We start from the raw sequence: 16,654 nt of genomic DNA, 5'->3' as shown, positions 1-16,654 counted from the left end.
ACTAATGTTTTTGTCACCTTCAAAGTTCTCATATTTCATATGGTTATAATGATTGTCAACCTCATAAATTTGTAACTGGCAAGACAATCTTGGATGTGTTTTGGTGAAACTGCCGCAGATCTTTCCTGTGCTGAATGTTAACTGATTTTTTTTGTTTGTTTGTTTAAGGATGACTTTATCTTGTCCCAGGCTAAATCCTTTGTCAAAACCAGTGTTTGTTGGCTTCTTTCAAGGCACAATGTTGCAGATGCATAACGAAGCTCACCTTTTCTTGGAAATAGATAAGGATGCTTTTGTGAAAGACTGAAGTCTGTTCCTCTGTGCCTGGCAGGCCAGAGAATTTGGTGTGTTTTAAGTGTGATTTGAGTCAAGATTAGCCCGAAATCCTGGCTGATGTCTGTGCCACGTGAAGACTCTGCTTTATGCTGCTGTTCTGCAGCAGTTAGATCAGCCTGATGGGCTCACTGTGGTTGAGAAGGAAGGTGTCTTTGCCTTCTCTGTCTGCTCCCAGCCACCCTTCCCCTGAGCTGGCTCTGGTATTTGTTGGAGTATGCCACTTTAACTCACTAATCTAGTGAAAAATCCTGTCCAGCTGCTTTTTTTTTTTCCTTTTCCTTGTCTGGGATCAGGAATTAAAATTCAGAGTGGTCTCATGGGTGAGCGGATGCAGAGGAAGCGATGGCAGTCCGGGGCTGTAAAGTCGTGTGGAAGGTTAGGGTGTCCTTCCACAGGACGCAGTGAAACCATCTGAGGATTTAAAGGCTACTCAGTCGTTCCAGACTACAATTCATATAAAGAAACAAGACTTTGGTTAAAATGCACCTGTTTATTCTGTTGATCTAACTTACGCCACTTTGTGTCAAGAAAGATGACTTGAGAATTTGGGTACTGAAGTGATTAACAATATAAAATGCTGTAAATGCTTTTGTTTTTCTTGGCTGAGAAGGACTCCTACTTCGCTGTGGAAAATTTGCAGTGTTTCAGAGGATCATCGTGAATCTGTGTTTGGCCCAAATCACCTTTCAGGAATGGTGCACAGCAGAGATTAAGATTTGTATCCTCCATTGAGTTAAGTCCTTTGCATGGTTTGTTCCTGAAGTGCTGCATCAGGGTTTGTGGGATGAGTCTCTGGGTTTGGGGGACACACTATGTCCATACTCAAGTGGGTTTTGGAAGGTCTACATTACAGTGCTTCAGTTGCAGGCTTGGCCTGCTTCCCTCCTTTCATTATTTCTACCCCTGTGGCTGGGAAGGCCTGACTCCCATGGCAGTTGTATTTATTTAGGCTTTGTTTTCCCCTGAAAAGAGGGCTCCAGTGAACTGTATATTTTAAAATCTAGGAGACCTTTGTCTCAAGGGAAGCACAGTGTGCTAACAGCTGACTCCACCAAATAGCTCCAGCATTGGGAGGTAGCTTAAGAAGCAAATGTTTGTCTTGAGCAGAAAAGCTCTTCAGGCAGCAGGGCTGTGCTTTTTAATTAAAATAGCTGTTAGCTTGGTCATATGCTCTTAAACACTAGCACAAGGGTTACTTTTTCTGCAGAGCTTTAGGCAGGAATTTTCCAAGGGGGGAGTTAAGGGTTCGATTCCTATTTAATTAGAGTAATATTTGCTCCCTACCTTGGTTTTCTTTGAAAATCCCAGCCTTAAACTCTGGGCAGATGAGATGTTTCTTTGCTAAGAAGGGAGGATAAACATCAAAAGGCTAATGTTTAACATTTTTATGTAAGATCGTATGCTCTGGTATTTTGTTTTTTAAAACTTTCTTTGCGAAATACCACTTTCCTCAGCTTCTGTATCACAAAGTATACAGTAACAAGTCATGCTAACTTAGTTTTCCAAAAATACTGTCCTGCTGGAATACTTAGAGACTTGAAATGGAGAGGAACTAACTCTTGACACTAGATGACATGGATCATAAATGTTGAACATGCCAGTCTCCTAAATGACGGAATATACATCCTTGCTACTTTCTATAGAGTATTGATTATTACCTGCCAGAGAGCGCTGTCGGGGTTGCACTCTTTTCTGATTCTGTTTGGCATGTGCATCCATAACATGCAAAGAGCAGTCTTTACCTTTGTGTTAGCACAGGGAGACTGGGTCAGACTCCTGTGAGAAGTGCAGTCATCCTTCCCAGTGATGTAGCAATGGTAGACTTTCTGGTGCCTTTCCAGACTTTATTAAAAAGCATAATAACCTCTTTGGTACTGGCTGAGATCCATCTACGCCAGACTTGGCAAGTTGGCTGGTGATTTGCTGTCACTATAGTAGTATCTCCAAGAGACAGCTCTCTGAAAGAGGCCAAGAGGGATTATGATTCTCTTTCTTCCTTCATGTTTGAACTGGCAGATACAAAGGGAGCAGGGAGCACGTGGCAGGCTCCAGACCTGGCAGCTCCAAGTTTGAGTGTACAAATGATTTGAAGTATCGGACATAAACAAACTTTATCCTGGATGTTTTTTGTTTCTCTTGTGGTACTTGATTCCAGTGTTGTGCAGAGCAGAATGATTTTACAGGCATTGAAAGTTACACCGTTAGTTAGTACTTTATCCCATATAGATTCTGGAACACCTACCACAACCTCCCGTTTGTTTCATGCTGCTTTCCATTTCCCAACAGCAAGCTGTGGTTAGGAGGTGGCTGTAATAAAACACCTGAGGTGTTAACAGCTGAACTGATGCGATGACAGAATGACAGCATCCAATTTAGACTGTGCTGCTGCCTCTTCCCTTGTGCCTTTGGTGACTTTCCAGGCCGGGAAATACTCTTCGCGATCAAATGTGCCAAATAATCTCTTGTGGAGCTATCTTTAACTTTTCAGTACATCTTGCATGTGTTTGGCACTAAAACAAAATAGACTAGACCACTGGTGAGGCTGGGTTGGTGGATGTGCGCTGTGAGACCGGGCTAATAGGTAACAGTTGTTTTATCTGCAGCTGACTTGTTTCTGGCAGCTTCTGTCCCTTCCCTTGTACTTAAAATGAGGTGATTTGTCTTTGGATAATTAGTAAAGATGCGTTGCTGAGATAGCTTGAGAATATGAAGCTTTTATTGTAGGGTTTGGCTCCAACTGTTACATTTTTGCCTTGCAGATCTTTTCACTTGTTAGGTATTTCCCTGATTCACTGGATTTTCCAGAGGAGGTGAAGAGAAGGGCAAAATGGAGAGTAGTTTGGTGATGTGTATTTCCTTTTGGTTACTTCTCTATCCTGCTGCTGCTGTCCCCAGTCATTTCACCTACCACTGCCATATTAAACAAGTCTGTCGTTAGCGACTCACTAATAATTTTTAATGAATTTTGTTCGGTTCATTTGTATTACTGCCTCCGAAGAGCTCTGTCAGGACTGCCCTCTCTACCCAGTAGTCTGTGGGGAGTGATTTAGGGCAGTATTTAATGGATCAGGGCGTGCATAAGTCTCTTAAAGCCCAGAGTTTTGTATTTGGGGGTTGTAAAATCCCTTGTAAAAGCCCATTAGTTCCACTACATGCTTCCCAGTGTGGTTATGAAATTAAACTCTTTTCTCCACCGTATTAGCCTAAAATAAACACAGATGTTTACTCTGCTCACTACAATTGTAGATTCATTTTCAGTTGTTCGAATTTTATATTAAGCTCTTAAATTTTATGATATCTTGGATGGCATTTGACATTGCCCAAGATACAGTAGGTCTATTAAACAAAACAAAAACCCAACACCTGAGGTTTGGGAATGGCTGCTACTGCTTTGCTGCTCTGTAGTTCTGTATTTCAAATGGGAGAAGGATGCTGTGAGATCCTGGGGAAGGATTGGCTGTGATGCCACTCACTTTAGAAAACTCTTGCAAGGGAGAAAATATTTGGCTTCAGTCCTTTTTTTCAGGGGAAACAACTGTAACACTTAAGCATGGAAGACTTTTACTAAACATACATGCAACTGGGGGCACTATTTGCAGATGTAGACAGTGTAGTCCTTTTCTGTGTGTGCCTGAAGCCATCCTTGGAGCTGAAAGCGGCAGTTGTATTCTTAGGATTGCCTGCAGGGAGCTGTGGAGATGGCTTTGTCGGAGGGTCTGGAATTTGGATGTGATCCGGCCATCACACTTGAGATCCCTGTCAGTATTACCTGTTTATTGCTCTGGACGTTCTTGTCTGTATAAAGGTTTGCCTCTTTCAGAGAAGTTTGAAGTTCTTTGCTTTGAGATACCTTGTGTTGATAAAGCAAATTATATAAATGATCAAATATTTTCTTTTGTATACTTTGCCATGTGCTGTATCTTCCCTGCAATAACTGTTGTATTATACTTTTTATAATCTGTCTTTCTCCCTTTGTGGGTAACAATTGCTTTGTAAGTCTCTTACGCAATTCTTCTCTCTATCGGTCTGTCGGACTCTGAACTCTACCCCTTTTCAGTGTCTTTATTCAGAGGTGGTGGCTTCAATACTGCAAAATGGATTCCAGACTGAGGCTTTGCCATTGCTATTACACAACAACAACAACTGTTTGCATTAGTTATTCTTCCTTGTAGTCAGATGTCTTGTCAGTGATGTTTATTTTGTTCATTAAAGCTGTGATTGAGCAGAGGTCCCCACTGAACTCTTCCAGGAAAGCTGGAGTCTTTCCTCTAGGAGTGCCTAACCAAAACCTTCTGCAACAAGTCTTTTTGCCTTTGTATTTTACTTGGCGTTAGTGCACCAAGCCTTGTCTGCTGTTGCACTGCCCAGTAACCTCGCTTGGTTGAATCTGTCTGAAATTCCCTGGCTTCCTCTTGGATAATATAAATATTATTTTGTTAACGATATCACTGCCTACTGTTCATCTCCTTCCAGGCCATTAATTAAATCCTCCAGTGCCTGTATGTATTCATTAATTGCACTTAGTTTTTTCAAGGAGTATAGATAATTCTGTGGGTTAAAGATTAATTGAATGTTTTTACAAATACACAATTCAAAAAACATGGGAGCTAAAGTATTTTTCATAAACACCATTTTACTAGAAGGCTCAATGGTTCCATGCAATTTTTCCTTTACTTTGCCATTTGCTGAGGAGACTCACACAGCAGCTTGAGGAAACTGAGCTTTGAACTGACTGACCAACATGCTTTGGGTTACATGCGTTGTCAATGCAGACGTTTTCCTTGTGTTACAGGAAAGAACTGGACAGAGAAATGTCCTTCCCCAGCTAGATGTGGTCTGCCAGCTGGCATCCTGAATATACACACAGGTGGTTAGAGAGGGGAAGAAACTGCATGGTCCCTTGCGGTGTGGCGCTGCTAACTTTCTGCTACAATTAGATTCGGTCATTTATACAAATACTGTTTCTTATCTCTTAGCCTGTTCTTGAGTCTTGATAAGATGCTGTTCACCTTCTCACTTAGTAGTCCTTTGAAACTTGGAGAAAAAATGTAAACAGTTCTAATGAGCCATGCTTTCTCTAGCTACACTGATCGTATTCAAAAACCATACAATAATCTTTGGAATACTTTGTGAATTAAATTACTCTTTCAGAGAGTTTAGGTCTAGATCTGGTTTATAGTTTCCCAGGTAGACCTTTCAAGAGAGCTAGTGAGCTTTTCCGTGTGTGCTGGGGTGCTAGTCTGAAATAAGTGACAAACTTCTGGTGAGGTACTGAGAGGATGGGACCATAAGAGCTTCTTGAAACCTGATGCTCCTCTTCCAGTGAGTCTCTTAGGACCTTGAGGACCAGTTTGTGATTCTTACTGGATTATCTTTCCCTTCCAGTATCACTAAACTTTTAAGATATTTTGACTTCCAGTTCAGTCTGAGTCCAGTGCTGTCGTGGTTGTGATTTTGAGAGAAATGGACATTGCTGTCTCTTCCCAGCTCAGTTTTCAAGGAACTGATTTTTTTCACGGCGCAGGAAGGTATTTGCATCCTTTGTCCTACTAAATGTTTTTAGTGCTTAAACTGCATGTGAGATCTCCTCTCAGGAGCTTTAGCCTCTGGTACTCCAGCTGTGCATCAGCAGTCTTTCCTCCTGCAGAGCTGTTAAGAGGCCAAGAAAACTTTCTCCTTTATGGAAAGTCTGCTCTGCCAAAGACTAAGACCTCTGATTGAACCGACTGAAGGTCGTGCATTCAGCTGCAGGATCAGTGCAGTTGGAGTTGGGGTTTATGCAAAGCCTGTATGGTTTGGTAGGATCAGCTTTTGGAGGTGACTGTTGCTCCTTCCCAGGGTGACTGTTTTGTTTCTTACTTGCTCAAGCTAATGCTCTACTTCTTCAGTGTAGGATTGTACTCATTTTATGCGCTGTCTGCCTTACCTTTATAAATCAGGCTTTACTTTCTTTTTAACATAAAGACCTCTAGGAGGAGGGGCTGGCTGTTTCTCATCAATGAAATCTGGTACAACTACTTGAGGGGCCTTGAATCACTGCATCCTGTGTCTGCCTAAAGAGAAGCTCCTGGAGTTCCTGTCCAGTTCCTGCTGGTCTGAAAATGGGAGCAATCAAAGCAGCAAACACGTCTGTCTTACTCCGTATGGCTTTTCTGAGGGGAAATATGCAGGAAGTAACTTAGTTTCATAGTGGGCAAAGAGTGCTAAGAGTTGAAGGCTGTTCCCTTTTTCTACTTCTAGTTTTCAATTTTGAAATACCACATGGACTAGCTGTTTACTTTGTACAAGGTCACTTAGAACCTGAGTCGGCATTTTGCTGATTTCCCAGGCTCTGCAAATATCAAGGTCAGGTTAGGCTTTTATTAGCTTCTTGGAGTAATTTGTTTCCTTTCTTGTTGTCTGTTATATGTATGTTTCTACATTTCCATTAAAATATTGTACAGTTAGTGTATTTGTGCTTGCCTTCTCTAGTTCATGCTATATTTACTATGTTTCTTTTAGAAATGTAATTGAAACTAGCAAGAGCACAAGAGAAGAAATACCTACAGAAACTTGCAGCTGAATGAATTAACATTTAGCTGGAGTGGTTGTGGCATTCAGAAGCACTAGGGTTATGAAGATGTGTATTACACTGTACAATTCATAACGGAATTTGCACTTGGAAGTTGAATTTCGGTTCTGTGAATGAAAGACTTGATTCTTCCTAAAACTCTTAACAAGCAGAAAACAAGCTTACCAAGTACATGGCTACATGTACTTTGACTCAGTTACAATTAAGTCAAAGCAGCACCCCGTAAGTAAACTGTTTCAGAGATCTTTTGTCTCATTTGATTTAAATCTACCTAACTAACCTGGCAGAGAAAAGTCTTGTGCAGAATATTCGTTGAGAAGTTTTAGAATTAAGTCCTGTTTTATGTCTGACACTGAAAGAGACTTCTGTCTCTGCTGTGAAAAAGTCATTCAGGAAGCTTCCAGGACAGGCACTACATTGAAGACCTAGGTCGTTAACAACAGAAGTATCGAATTTTTTCTTTGCAGCACCTGCCCAAAATATTCATCTACTTCTCTCATTTGCACAAGGAGTTGAAGTCTTTATTGAGGGCAAATCAGCCCTTTCAGGAGAATGAGAGATTGTGGCCATCCTGCAGTCCCACTAAGAATTAAGTGATGATGCTGCTTTGAGGGAGGGCAGTCTTGAAAGCCATTTACAAATGTGTGTGATGGTTTCTGGGGAAAAAAACCTAACAAAACAAACAACAAAAAACCCCAACCAACCAGCAGCAACAAAAAAAAACCCCAAACAAAAAAACTCTTCCAAAAACCGGTGTTGAAGTATTACAATATTGACCATTAATCCCATGTTGTTAACACATAAAGATTCAAAACCACCATGTAAGCAACCATAGAGTATCTAAAAAAACCCAAACCCCACCAAACCACCCCACCTAAAAAGCCTTTATTTCTCTCTTTTGAAGACTTTGGGCTACAGAATGCATTTCCAAGCCACTCCAGCCCCACTCAGCAATAAGGGCTCAAGCATTTTCAGTGAACTTGAAATTGCTTTTGCATTCTTGCCGATTCACCAGCTCCAGTTAAGAAATGTGAGCGCCTTGGAGTTTAGTCTGGGATTTGTAATATTTTAAAACATAGTTCCAAAATCTTTCAAACACTATTACACTTACATAGCCTGATGGTGGTGAGACTGAGTACTTATTAATGTAGTTAAATTGATATACTCTGCTTGCCTTATGTTGCTTTTGATTCGTGTATTTTTTGCCCAGAAGTTGAGTCTGGATTTCAATTATAACTTCAATAAAGAACAAGTTTTTTTCATTAAAAAACTCAATAGTAAAATGCAATAGTTAATTGCTTATTTATGACCCTCATATATTGAGTTGGATTTCCTTTGTTTGTTTTTAAAACAAACTACATTAAGATGGAGCTCTGTTCGATTCATATTCATAATTAAAGATTCATATTCATAATTAAACACAAATATGATTGTGATCTGGTAGCTGCAAAAGGAGCATTAGAAATCTGTGAAGCTAAGTGAAGATCAAATTTAAGGAGCTCAAACATGGTATGTTCTTGAAATACAGTTTAATTGCTCAAAGAAGTGTAAGCTATGCTTTGTTCTCCTCTTGTGGGGACATTGATATACTTTTTAAAAGTTTGTTTTAGTTTAGGGCTGTGGAAATATGGAATAGCCTAGGACACAGTGTTATTGCAAGGACATCAGTGATGTCGCTTGGTACTGTCCTTTCTAGAAGTGGAGAATAAGTGCTAGGAAAAAAAATAATTAAAAAATCCTAAGAGTTGATATTACTAGTGATGCTTGAAATGGAAAGTTAAAAACAAACCCAGAGAGTTTATATGAGGGAGTAGTTTGCTCATCTGTGCTTAAAAAAAAAAAAAAAAACAAACCCAAAACCAAACCAAACAAAAAAAAAAACAACAACAAAACAAACCACGGACATGTGTGCACACCCCCCCCAATCCACCAAAAAAACCCCACAAAATGTCGTATTTCAGGACTTCCACTCAGCCAATCGCAAAGCAAAGTGATTTTGAGAGAGGCATAACAATCCCAAGTGGTGGCAACTTCAGTGCTGAAACCTGTTCACGCTTTAGTGATACCAGGTTTAAATTGGCTGCAGTCAAAAGGAGGATGTAAATGCTGCAAGGACTCTTCTGCAAAACGATTACGCTACGGTTGAGTGTTCGTCAGAGAGTACGTTCTTTGATCTGGGTTGGGCCCCCTCCAAGAAAAGAAGGAAAATCACTTTTATAATAAGTAAATAATGTCTTGATTATTGTTTTAAAAAGGAAGTCAGTTGTGTTGAGTTGCGAGATACGCACGACTACTAGGAACCAGTGTGAGAAAACTGACTCTTTTCAGTTTGGTTACTGATAAGCTATTATCGAAAGCTAATGAACAAACTACTTCTATTATGATAAATGCATGGTTTTGTTTTTTCATAATGTAGAGAGCTATGTTTTGCAGATACCAATATGAAGTGTTAGATTTCCCCCCAACTGTTTTACTAAGTAAACTGGGAAGTGAGGATTAATTCTGAAAACTCTGTTGTAATTATTATTACTGTTAAAATTTTATTATGTTTTTTCAAATGATAAAATCCTTGTTTTGAAGTAGTCCTGCTGGAGGAAGGAACACATGCACAGAAAAAAAGTCAGTTGTGCAACTTTTTTTTTTTTTAATAATTTTATTTCTTTGCCACTAAGGGAGAAAAATCCAGAGCTCACAGGACCAAAGACTAAGATCTGTTTAAGTAATTTGAAAACAAAAGGAATAACGGTTTGGGTATAGTAGATGGAGATGGGTAAGACTGAACATTTTTACATTCTTGCCAACAATAAATGTTTCAGTTCTGTGTGTTGGAGGAGGGTGTGTGTGCACTTGCATCATAATTTCTGGGCCATTAATAAACAAGGTGACTGTTAAGCAACATCTAATAAGTATTTTTAAATTGGCAAACCTGAATAAACTGGAGCCCAGGCAAATTGGCAGGGAAGATCTGTGGCCTGCTCTTGAATTTCTTATTCTTGGAATACAGGGGGAATTCCAGACAAATGTAAGTGTGCAGCTAGCGGATACAGTAGCTGGAGGTGACAAATGGGAGGATCTTGGTGGTAGCAATGCAGTCATTGCACTTAAGAGTCTTGACCCAAATAATGGAAAGCTGCTGCAAGCTAGTGAGGGAGGTGATGTTGTGAGCTGGAAGGGGGGCAAAAAAGGTCACATCAAACAAATCTAATCTTATTCTCTGATAAAGGGCGGTCTTTCGGTGCTATGTATCAACATTTTCGGAAGGGTGGTAAAAACAAGTTATAAGGAAGTGTTAAAACAAAAAAAAAGGCAAGCTTTCAGCGCTAGAGAGTTCTTAACAGAAAGGGGAGAAATAGTTTATGAAAAAGAAGATTGTGGACTGTGACCAGTATTCCATGGTTGGACATGTGCACCCATATGCCAGCCTGGGAGGAAATTAGCTGTTGCTTAGCCATTAGGTTTTATCTGTTCAAGAAACTCAAAATAAGAGCGAATGACTTGAAACTTAAGCTAAACAATTTCAGCTTAAAAGTATACCATGCAACTTTAATCGGGAAGATGAATAAGAGTTGAAACAAAATATTGATGCAAGTGGTAGGTTCTTTGGATCTTGATGTCAAAGCAAGATGGATTTGGATAAATAAATACTTCAGTAATGTAAGTTGTAGAGCTTCCTATAGATGTGACTGTGAAATTCAGTATCCGTTGAAACTGATTTCATACTTAGTGGTCCAGTGGTCCTTTTCCTTAAAACTCCCTGAAACAGTGCACATTTGTTTTCTTCCCTCCAATATCTCCAGTCATTAAAGGGTTTTATTAGAGTATTTATTTTGTCTCTAAAAACAAAACAAAAAACCCCCAACTATTTGTGGTTGTCTGTGGAAATACCTGGGAGAAGGAAGATGAGTATTTTAGGTAGAAGAGTCTCAAGAATTCTGTTCTTCCTCATCAAGTAATACTCATTGCATAATTATATAGGAAAGAATTATGTTCTCCTGACTAGAGTTACTTTGCTGCTGGCCTGTTGACACTGCTTTGGCCAAGATTTTCTTATGAGGCCATCTTCTCTCTTCTTAGTCCCTCTGGCTGCTCTGCAGGCAGACCTTCATTCTTTCTGCTTCTCACATCCTCGCAGATGTATCTTCATATACTGCAGGCTGCCTGCTGGCTCTCACACGGTGCCTTTTTAAAGTTATTTGCAGTTCAGCTCCTACTTTGGGGTCATTTAGAGATGCTAGTTGTCTTTGCCTAGTTTGACGACAGTGTTGTTGGAAGTTCTCAGGCTCAAATGTCCTAGAAATAAGAAGCGGCAATCAAGTTGGACTACAGTGTTTCCTTTGGTTATGTTATCTGTTCAAGAATCTTCTTGTGTCTGAACTTTTATTAAACTTGTTTCTTTCTGTGCATCAGGCCAGTTTTGCACTGAAGACGTTGATGAATGTCAGCTCCAGCCCAACGCTTGTCAGAATGGGGGTACCTGCACCAACCACAATGGAGGCTATGCCTGTGTCTGTGTCAATGGTTGGAGTGGGGACGACTGCAGTAAGAACATTGATGATTGCTTCACTGCCTCCTGTGCTAATGGATCTACTTGCATTGATCGAGTGGCTTCTTTTTCGTGCATTTGTCCAGAAGGAAAGGCAGGTAAGGGCAGAAAACTTGCATAAGTCTGAAGTTTATGCATTTGCTTGAGGTGGTGTGTTTATTTCACTTTTGACCAAACCAGGAAGAACAAAAGGAAAAGTGTGTCCATGAGCAAAGACCTTTTAAACCTCTGTAGCTTGGGACAAAGAAGTATTTGTATTAGGCTGGAAGACAAACTTACTACAGTTTAGATTGCAAGGAAAGCAGATCTTTTTCTAGCGCTTAGCAGGACCTGTTATTTGCCTGAGAAGTTATGCATGAGGGTGACTTGCTTTGTGCCACTTATGATAATTGTACTTAAAAGTCTAGAATGCAGATTTAGATATTTTTGCGTGAGTGAGGATGCCCTGGTATAGTGGAAAATTTGCTGTTGTATGGTAGGAAAATATATGAAGGTCTCCTAACTACTACCTGGGAAGACAACTGGTCAGCATATCTGAATTAAGAAAGTGAGCTTCATGTGCACCTGTGTTTTCAGCTGTCAGAAATATTGTCATGCTGGTTAGAGAGAAGAGTTAGTTAACTGCTTCAAGGAGGAGATTTTGGTAATGGTAAGCCATTGTACTACTCCAGAAGTGCTGGAGATACCTCTGACGTCACAGAATCTGTATTTAAATATAATGTTTTAAATGTGTGTGGTGAAATTCCTGTGGTAGTCTATAGGTTGAAGCCTATAAGATGCTGCTCAAACTTCTGACGGTGGAAGTCTCTATTTGAAATATCAGGACAGAGGATTTGATTGTGTAACATACAGTCTGACTGCTATATCTCACTTTTCTGAATAAACTCTTGGATGCTTCTCTAGGTCTTCTGTGCCACTTGGATGATGCATGTGTTAGCAATCCATGCCAGAAGGGTGCTCTGTGTGATACCAATCCTGTGAACGGACACTATATCTGCACCTGTCCTCAAGGCCATAAGGGAGCAGACTGCACTGAGGATGTGGACGAATGTGCAATGGGTGAGTTTCTATTTGGTATTTGTGCGTACACGAACAGGGAGTTGGGTGGTTTGCTTTATGAACTAACAGAAGGGCAAGAATACACATTTTGTCATAGCTTCTCAACATAAGTGCGACTCCTTTCCTGCTCTCCCCCTTCCATTTCAGCGTCTTTAGAGGAGTTTTAAATCTTGTGTGAGACTTGGGGCAAAGCGCTGAGTCAGATAGCTGTCCATGTTTGAACTGTTAGCCTCTGGAATATGAAAAGCAGCGAGATGCTTAACCATTCTTCATTGTGCAAGAGGGCTTTAGCATTGTGCGAGGAGTGCAGATGCGATAATTAAGCTGACCCTTAGAACTGCAGCGTACAATGAAAGTACCGCAGTTTGTTGGGGAGTTGTTGCAGCTCTTGCCTTGGTAGAAATATACCAAGGGTGTTTGACTGCCAGAATATGGCTGGATCTTTTGAGTGCCTTCCAAGACCGGTGGACTTTTAAAGCTGTAGTTCTCTGATATCATCCTTGTGTTCTTTTGGGGATTAGCTGGACTCTCACAGACTTGCTTATAATTTTGTGAATGCTAGTTTATGTTTCTAGTGTGATGCATGAAGGTAATACCTAACCAGCACTCATGGAAGTATGGGAAAGAAGCTCTTCTTTGAATTTCATTCCTCAGTCTGCCTTGGACAAGAGTGCTGTTCCTTTTTGAAAGCACATGAAGGACTAGTTTGGTTGTTTTGTGGCTGTGGCAGCATCTTGTCAGCCTCAGGAGTGAAGTAAATGTAAAAGATGATCTAAAGATAGGGCCTTGAAAGCACCATTAATTCTGTAATCCCTGCTAGCTGACGCTGTCCCCTTAAGAACTGTCATTAGTAATACGGACCAGAGTTGCTCCTTTGGTCCATTGGTAATGACGGCAATCTTTCTTTTTGCCTCAAACAGGCAAGTAACTGCCACATGTTTTCTTCAATCACAGTAGCCTTTCCCCAGAAGGATGAACAGTCTTTCCCCAGTATTACTTGCCAGAAAGGAATGACCACTGGAAAAGACCATGACTAATAAAGAATGCTGTGGCTTTCCTGCTCCGAGGAGAGGTTTTGACACACACGTATATATTTTTCTTGCAGCAAACAGCAATCCGTGTGAACATGCTGGGAAATGCGTAAACACAGAAGGCTCTTTCCACTGTGAGTGTTTGAAGGGCTACACAGGACCTCGCTGTGAAATGGACATCAATGAATGCCATTCAAATCCATGCCAAAATGATGCCACCTGCCTGGATAAAATCGGAGGATTCACATGTCTCTGTATGCCAGGTGAGGGGAGTTTCTGACAAAGACGGGGCTTCCAGCAAAGGAAAAATTCAGAAGGCAGAGCACAGGGAAGGTTGCCAGCTCTGCTGAGGTGGAACACAAAATTGCAAAGGGGTGAGGCTAAATGAAACGGTGAGAGAGAGCTTGCTGTGGCGGCACCAGCCAGGAGGACTTGGCATTTGTGTGGGGGAGGGAGAAAGCAATTAAAGCACTGAGAAAGAAACCAATCTCTACATCATCAAAGGAAGTTAGTGTTCTGAGCTGGAGTATATGTGAAATTTGTTACTATACCCGGTAAAGTGCATGTGCAGAAACTTTGTGAAAGCAAAGCAGATGCAGATTTTAAGAGTGTGTTTTGAGATATATATATGACGATTCTGGATAATAGTGTTTGGGTTTTTTCTCTGTTTAAAATATCCCAAATGGTGCAAGCTCCTGTTAACCTGAGGAAATAACTATAAAAAAATTAATTGATTGAAATCGTGCTTGTAAAATTTACATGTCCAGCATACCAGTGACCTATGTAGTCTGCTATTTTGCTTTCTGATAGAAAGTGGTAAAAAAAGAAAAGGGTGTAAGTTGCCAGTTGCAGTGTCTTATAAAGTATAATGAAAGAATTGTGACCCCTGCAGGTGATCAGCTGATACCATGAAAATTAGAATGAGTTTCTATTAATATCTAATCTGTTTTGAAAGTTGGAACTCTGGTTCCAACTATTTCACCCTTAATGTTTTTCTTTTACTCTGTCATTAATTTTAGCTCAAGACTTTTTAGCTATCTGCTGCGTTTGTTTCTTTACCTTTTACCTTCTGTTGGTGCATACCCAAATATCCTCCCAAGTGTTAAAACATAACCCCTTCTCATCAAGTGAAAGAAAACATTAGATGTGAATTCAGCACAAACTTGTCCGGTTACTGCTGATTAAGGGAGCATGTTCAGCAACTGTGAAACATACACATTCAACATCCGTTTTCAACTTCTGGTGTATATTCTTACCTCGTACATTCTGTCCAAACTGAAAACTTGCAATGAAACTAGGCTTAGACTTTCAGCGCTGGTATAAGAGGTAGTTATACTCTTAAGGGCACTTTCTGAGGCCTTCAGTCACCTCTTCTTACTTCTTTTTTTTTTTTTTTGTAAACAGGTTTTAAAGGTGTTCACTGTGAAGAAGATATTGATGAGTGTCTAAGTAATCCCTGTGTGAACAACGGAGAGTGTCTTGATAAAGTCAACCGCTTCCTCTGTGTCTGTCCTCCTGGTAAGCTTTTTCTGCTTCACCTTACCAAGAACTGCATAGATAACTGGTGAGAGATTGCGGGCAGTGTATTTATTGTGAGTTTCTGTTGTCTGAGTGCAGCATCTGTTGGAATGAGTGAGTTGCAATCGCTGGTAAATAAGAATAGGCATGTATTGGTTGCAGTAGGATTGTGCCTATAACTGGATATAAGTGCTGAGAAACATACAGTTGGACATCTCACCTTAAAGAATAGTTGGCAGCAAGAACTTCTGTTATTGTGGATATCATAGTGGGATATAGATGAGTAATTCTAAGTACACAGCCGCTGCATGCTTTTTGTCTTTTTCTGAGGTTTTTAGGCAGAAGCCACTTTTGCATCAGTATAGCTTATGTTGCTTGCATGAAGAGGGAGGTGGATTGGGTCTCCTCTAGAAAAGAAGGACAAATGCAGAGCTGAGAGATCAATGTTAGCTCTAGGGTAAACATCGCTTGACTTCCTGATGGCTGACAAAAAGTTTTGAGATCAGAATATACTTGACAAAAGCCTGCTCTGCATCTCTTCTTATTGAGTAACGATGTTCTGGCTCCTCCTTTGGTTCCTTCCTCCAAGAAACATTCCTGGAGGTTTTTTTTTTTTCCTTGAAGTGCCTAAGGATCTGCATCATGTGACATAACCTATTGATAGTTCGTTAACTATTTCAACAAGTGTATTGAAAGATACAGTGCTGTATTGTGCCACATTCCACACTGCTGTAGTAATTCTAGTCTGAAGGCTCTAGTGATGTATGCATTATTGTTTCATTTTAAGTTACTTGCTTTGATTACTTGAAAGTTTTTATTGGTGGCCTCTCTGTTTTATAGACAGGCATGCTGTCCAGTGGTGGATGCCACTCGTGCTCCATCTGCTTTACTTCTGTTTGACTTGGCCATCTCAGTTTTCAAGCTGAGGCTCCTTTGACCTGGAAGATAGAAACTATGTTTTGGCTGGTGGTTTGGACAAGGAACCAATCCACCCAGGGTGTGGTGTGTGTGCTTAATGATGCAATTGAGTTTAGATTTACTGAGCTTATATTTGGGTGGTTTTAAGGATTTGCTTGACAGCGCAGCTGTTTAGATTAACTACTTCAAATTACTTCTGGATTTTCATCTTTTTTTCTGCCTTTCAGGATTCAGTGGTGCCGTGTGTCAGATTGATATAGATGACTGCTCCAGCACGCCATGTCTCAACGGAGCCAAATGTATTGACCATCCCAATGGCTATGAGTGCCAGTGCGCCACAGGTTAGTCTTGTGTTCAGAGCTCCTGGATTGGAGATTGTGTGTAACCTAAATACATAAAGGAGTGGTCAAAGAAGTGTCAGCGTCCTTTCTTTCTCTGAAATACTGCTTGTTTGTTGCGAAGCTTTGTCTACTCCTTTGCGGCATAGAATAGCATTTAAGTACAGAAAGCCTTTCACTTGTGACAGCAGGAAGTTCACAACTGATGGGAGTTCTGACCTCCCTCTTTCAGCCCCATCTCTTACTTCCCAGAAGGTGACAGCTTCTTCTGTATTGACTATGGAATCCGCGAGTGGAAAAACAGCAGTGTGAAGCCTTCTATCTGTGGCTTACCTTTCTT

The 16,654-nt window shown here is 40.5% G+C and overlaps 1 protein-coding gene across 1 annotated transcript in view; it reads left to right on the top strand.

The window, feature by feature from the left end:
* LOC104084124 (neurogenic locus notch homolog protein 2-like) overlaps positions 1–16,654 on the top strand; it is a gene marked incomplete at both ends in the record, with an annotated part of 53,110 nt that overhangs the window by 22,485 nt on the left and 13,971 nt on the right. The window contains 5 exons of the mRNA XM_009587855.1: positions 11,315–11,548; positions 12,354–12,509; positions 13,615–13,803; positions 14,945–15,058; positions 16,204–16,317. Coding sequence (XP_009586150.1) covers positions 11,315–11,548; positions 12,354–12,509; positions 13,615–13,803; positions 14,945–15,058; positions 16,204–16,317 — 807 coding nt within the window. The remainder of the gene's footprint in view (positions 1–11,314; positions 11,549–12,353; positions 12,510–13,614; positions 13,804–14,944; positions 15,059–16,203; positions 16,318–16,654) is intronic.

This window comes from Fulmarus glacialis, unplaced genomic scaffold, assembly GCF_000690835.1.
Source record: "Fulmarus glacialis isolate BGI_N327 unplaced genomic scaffold, ASM69083v1 scaffold35960, whole genome shotgun sequence".
NCBI lineage: Eukaryota > Metazoa > Chordata > Aves > Procellariiformes > Procellariidae > Fulmarus > Fulmarus glacialis.
Note: the sequence above shows the minus strand (reverse complement) of the source record. Positions and strands in the feature narration are given on the sequence as shown.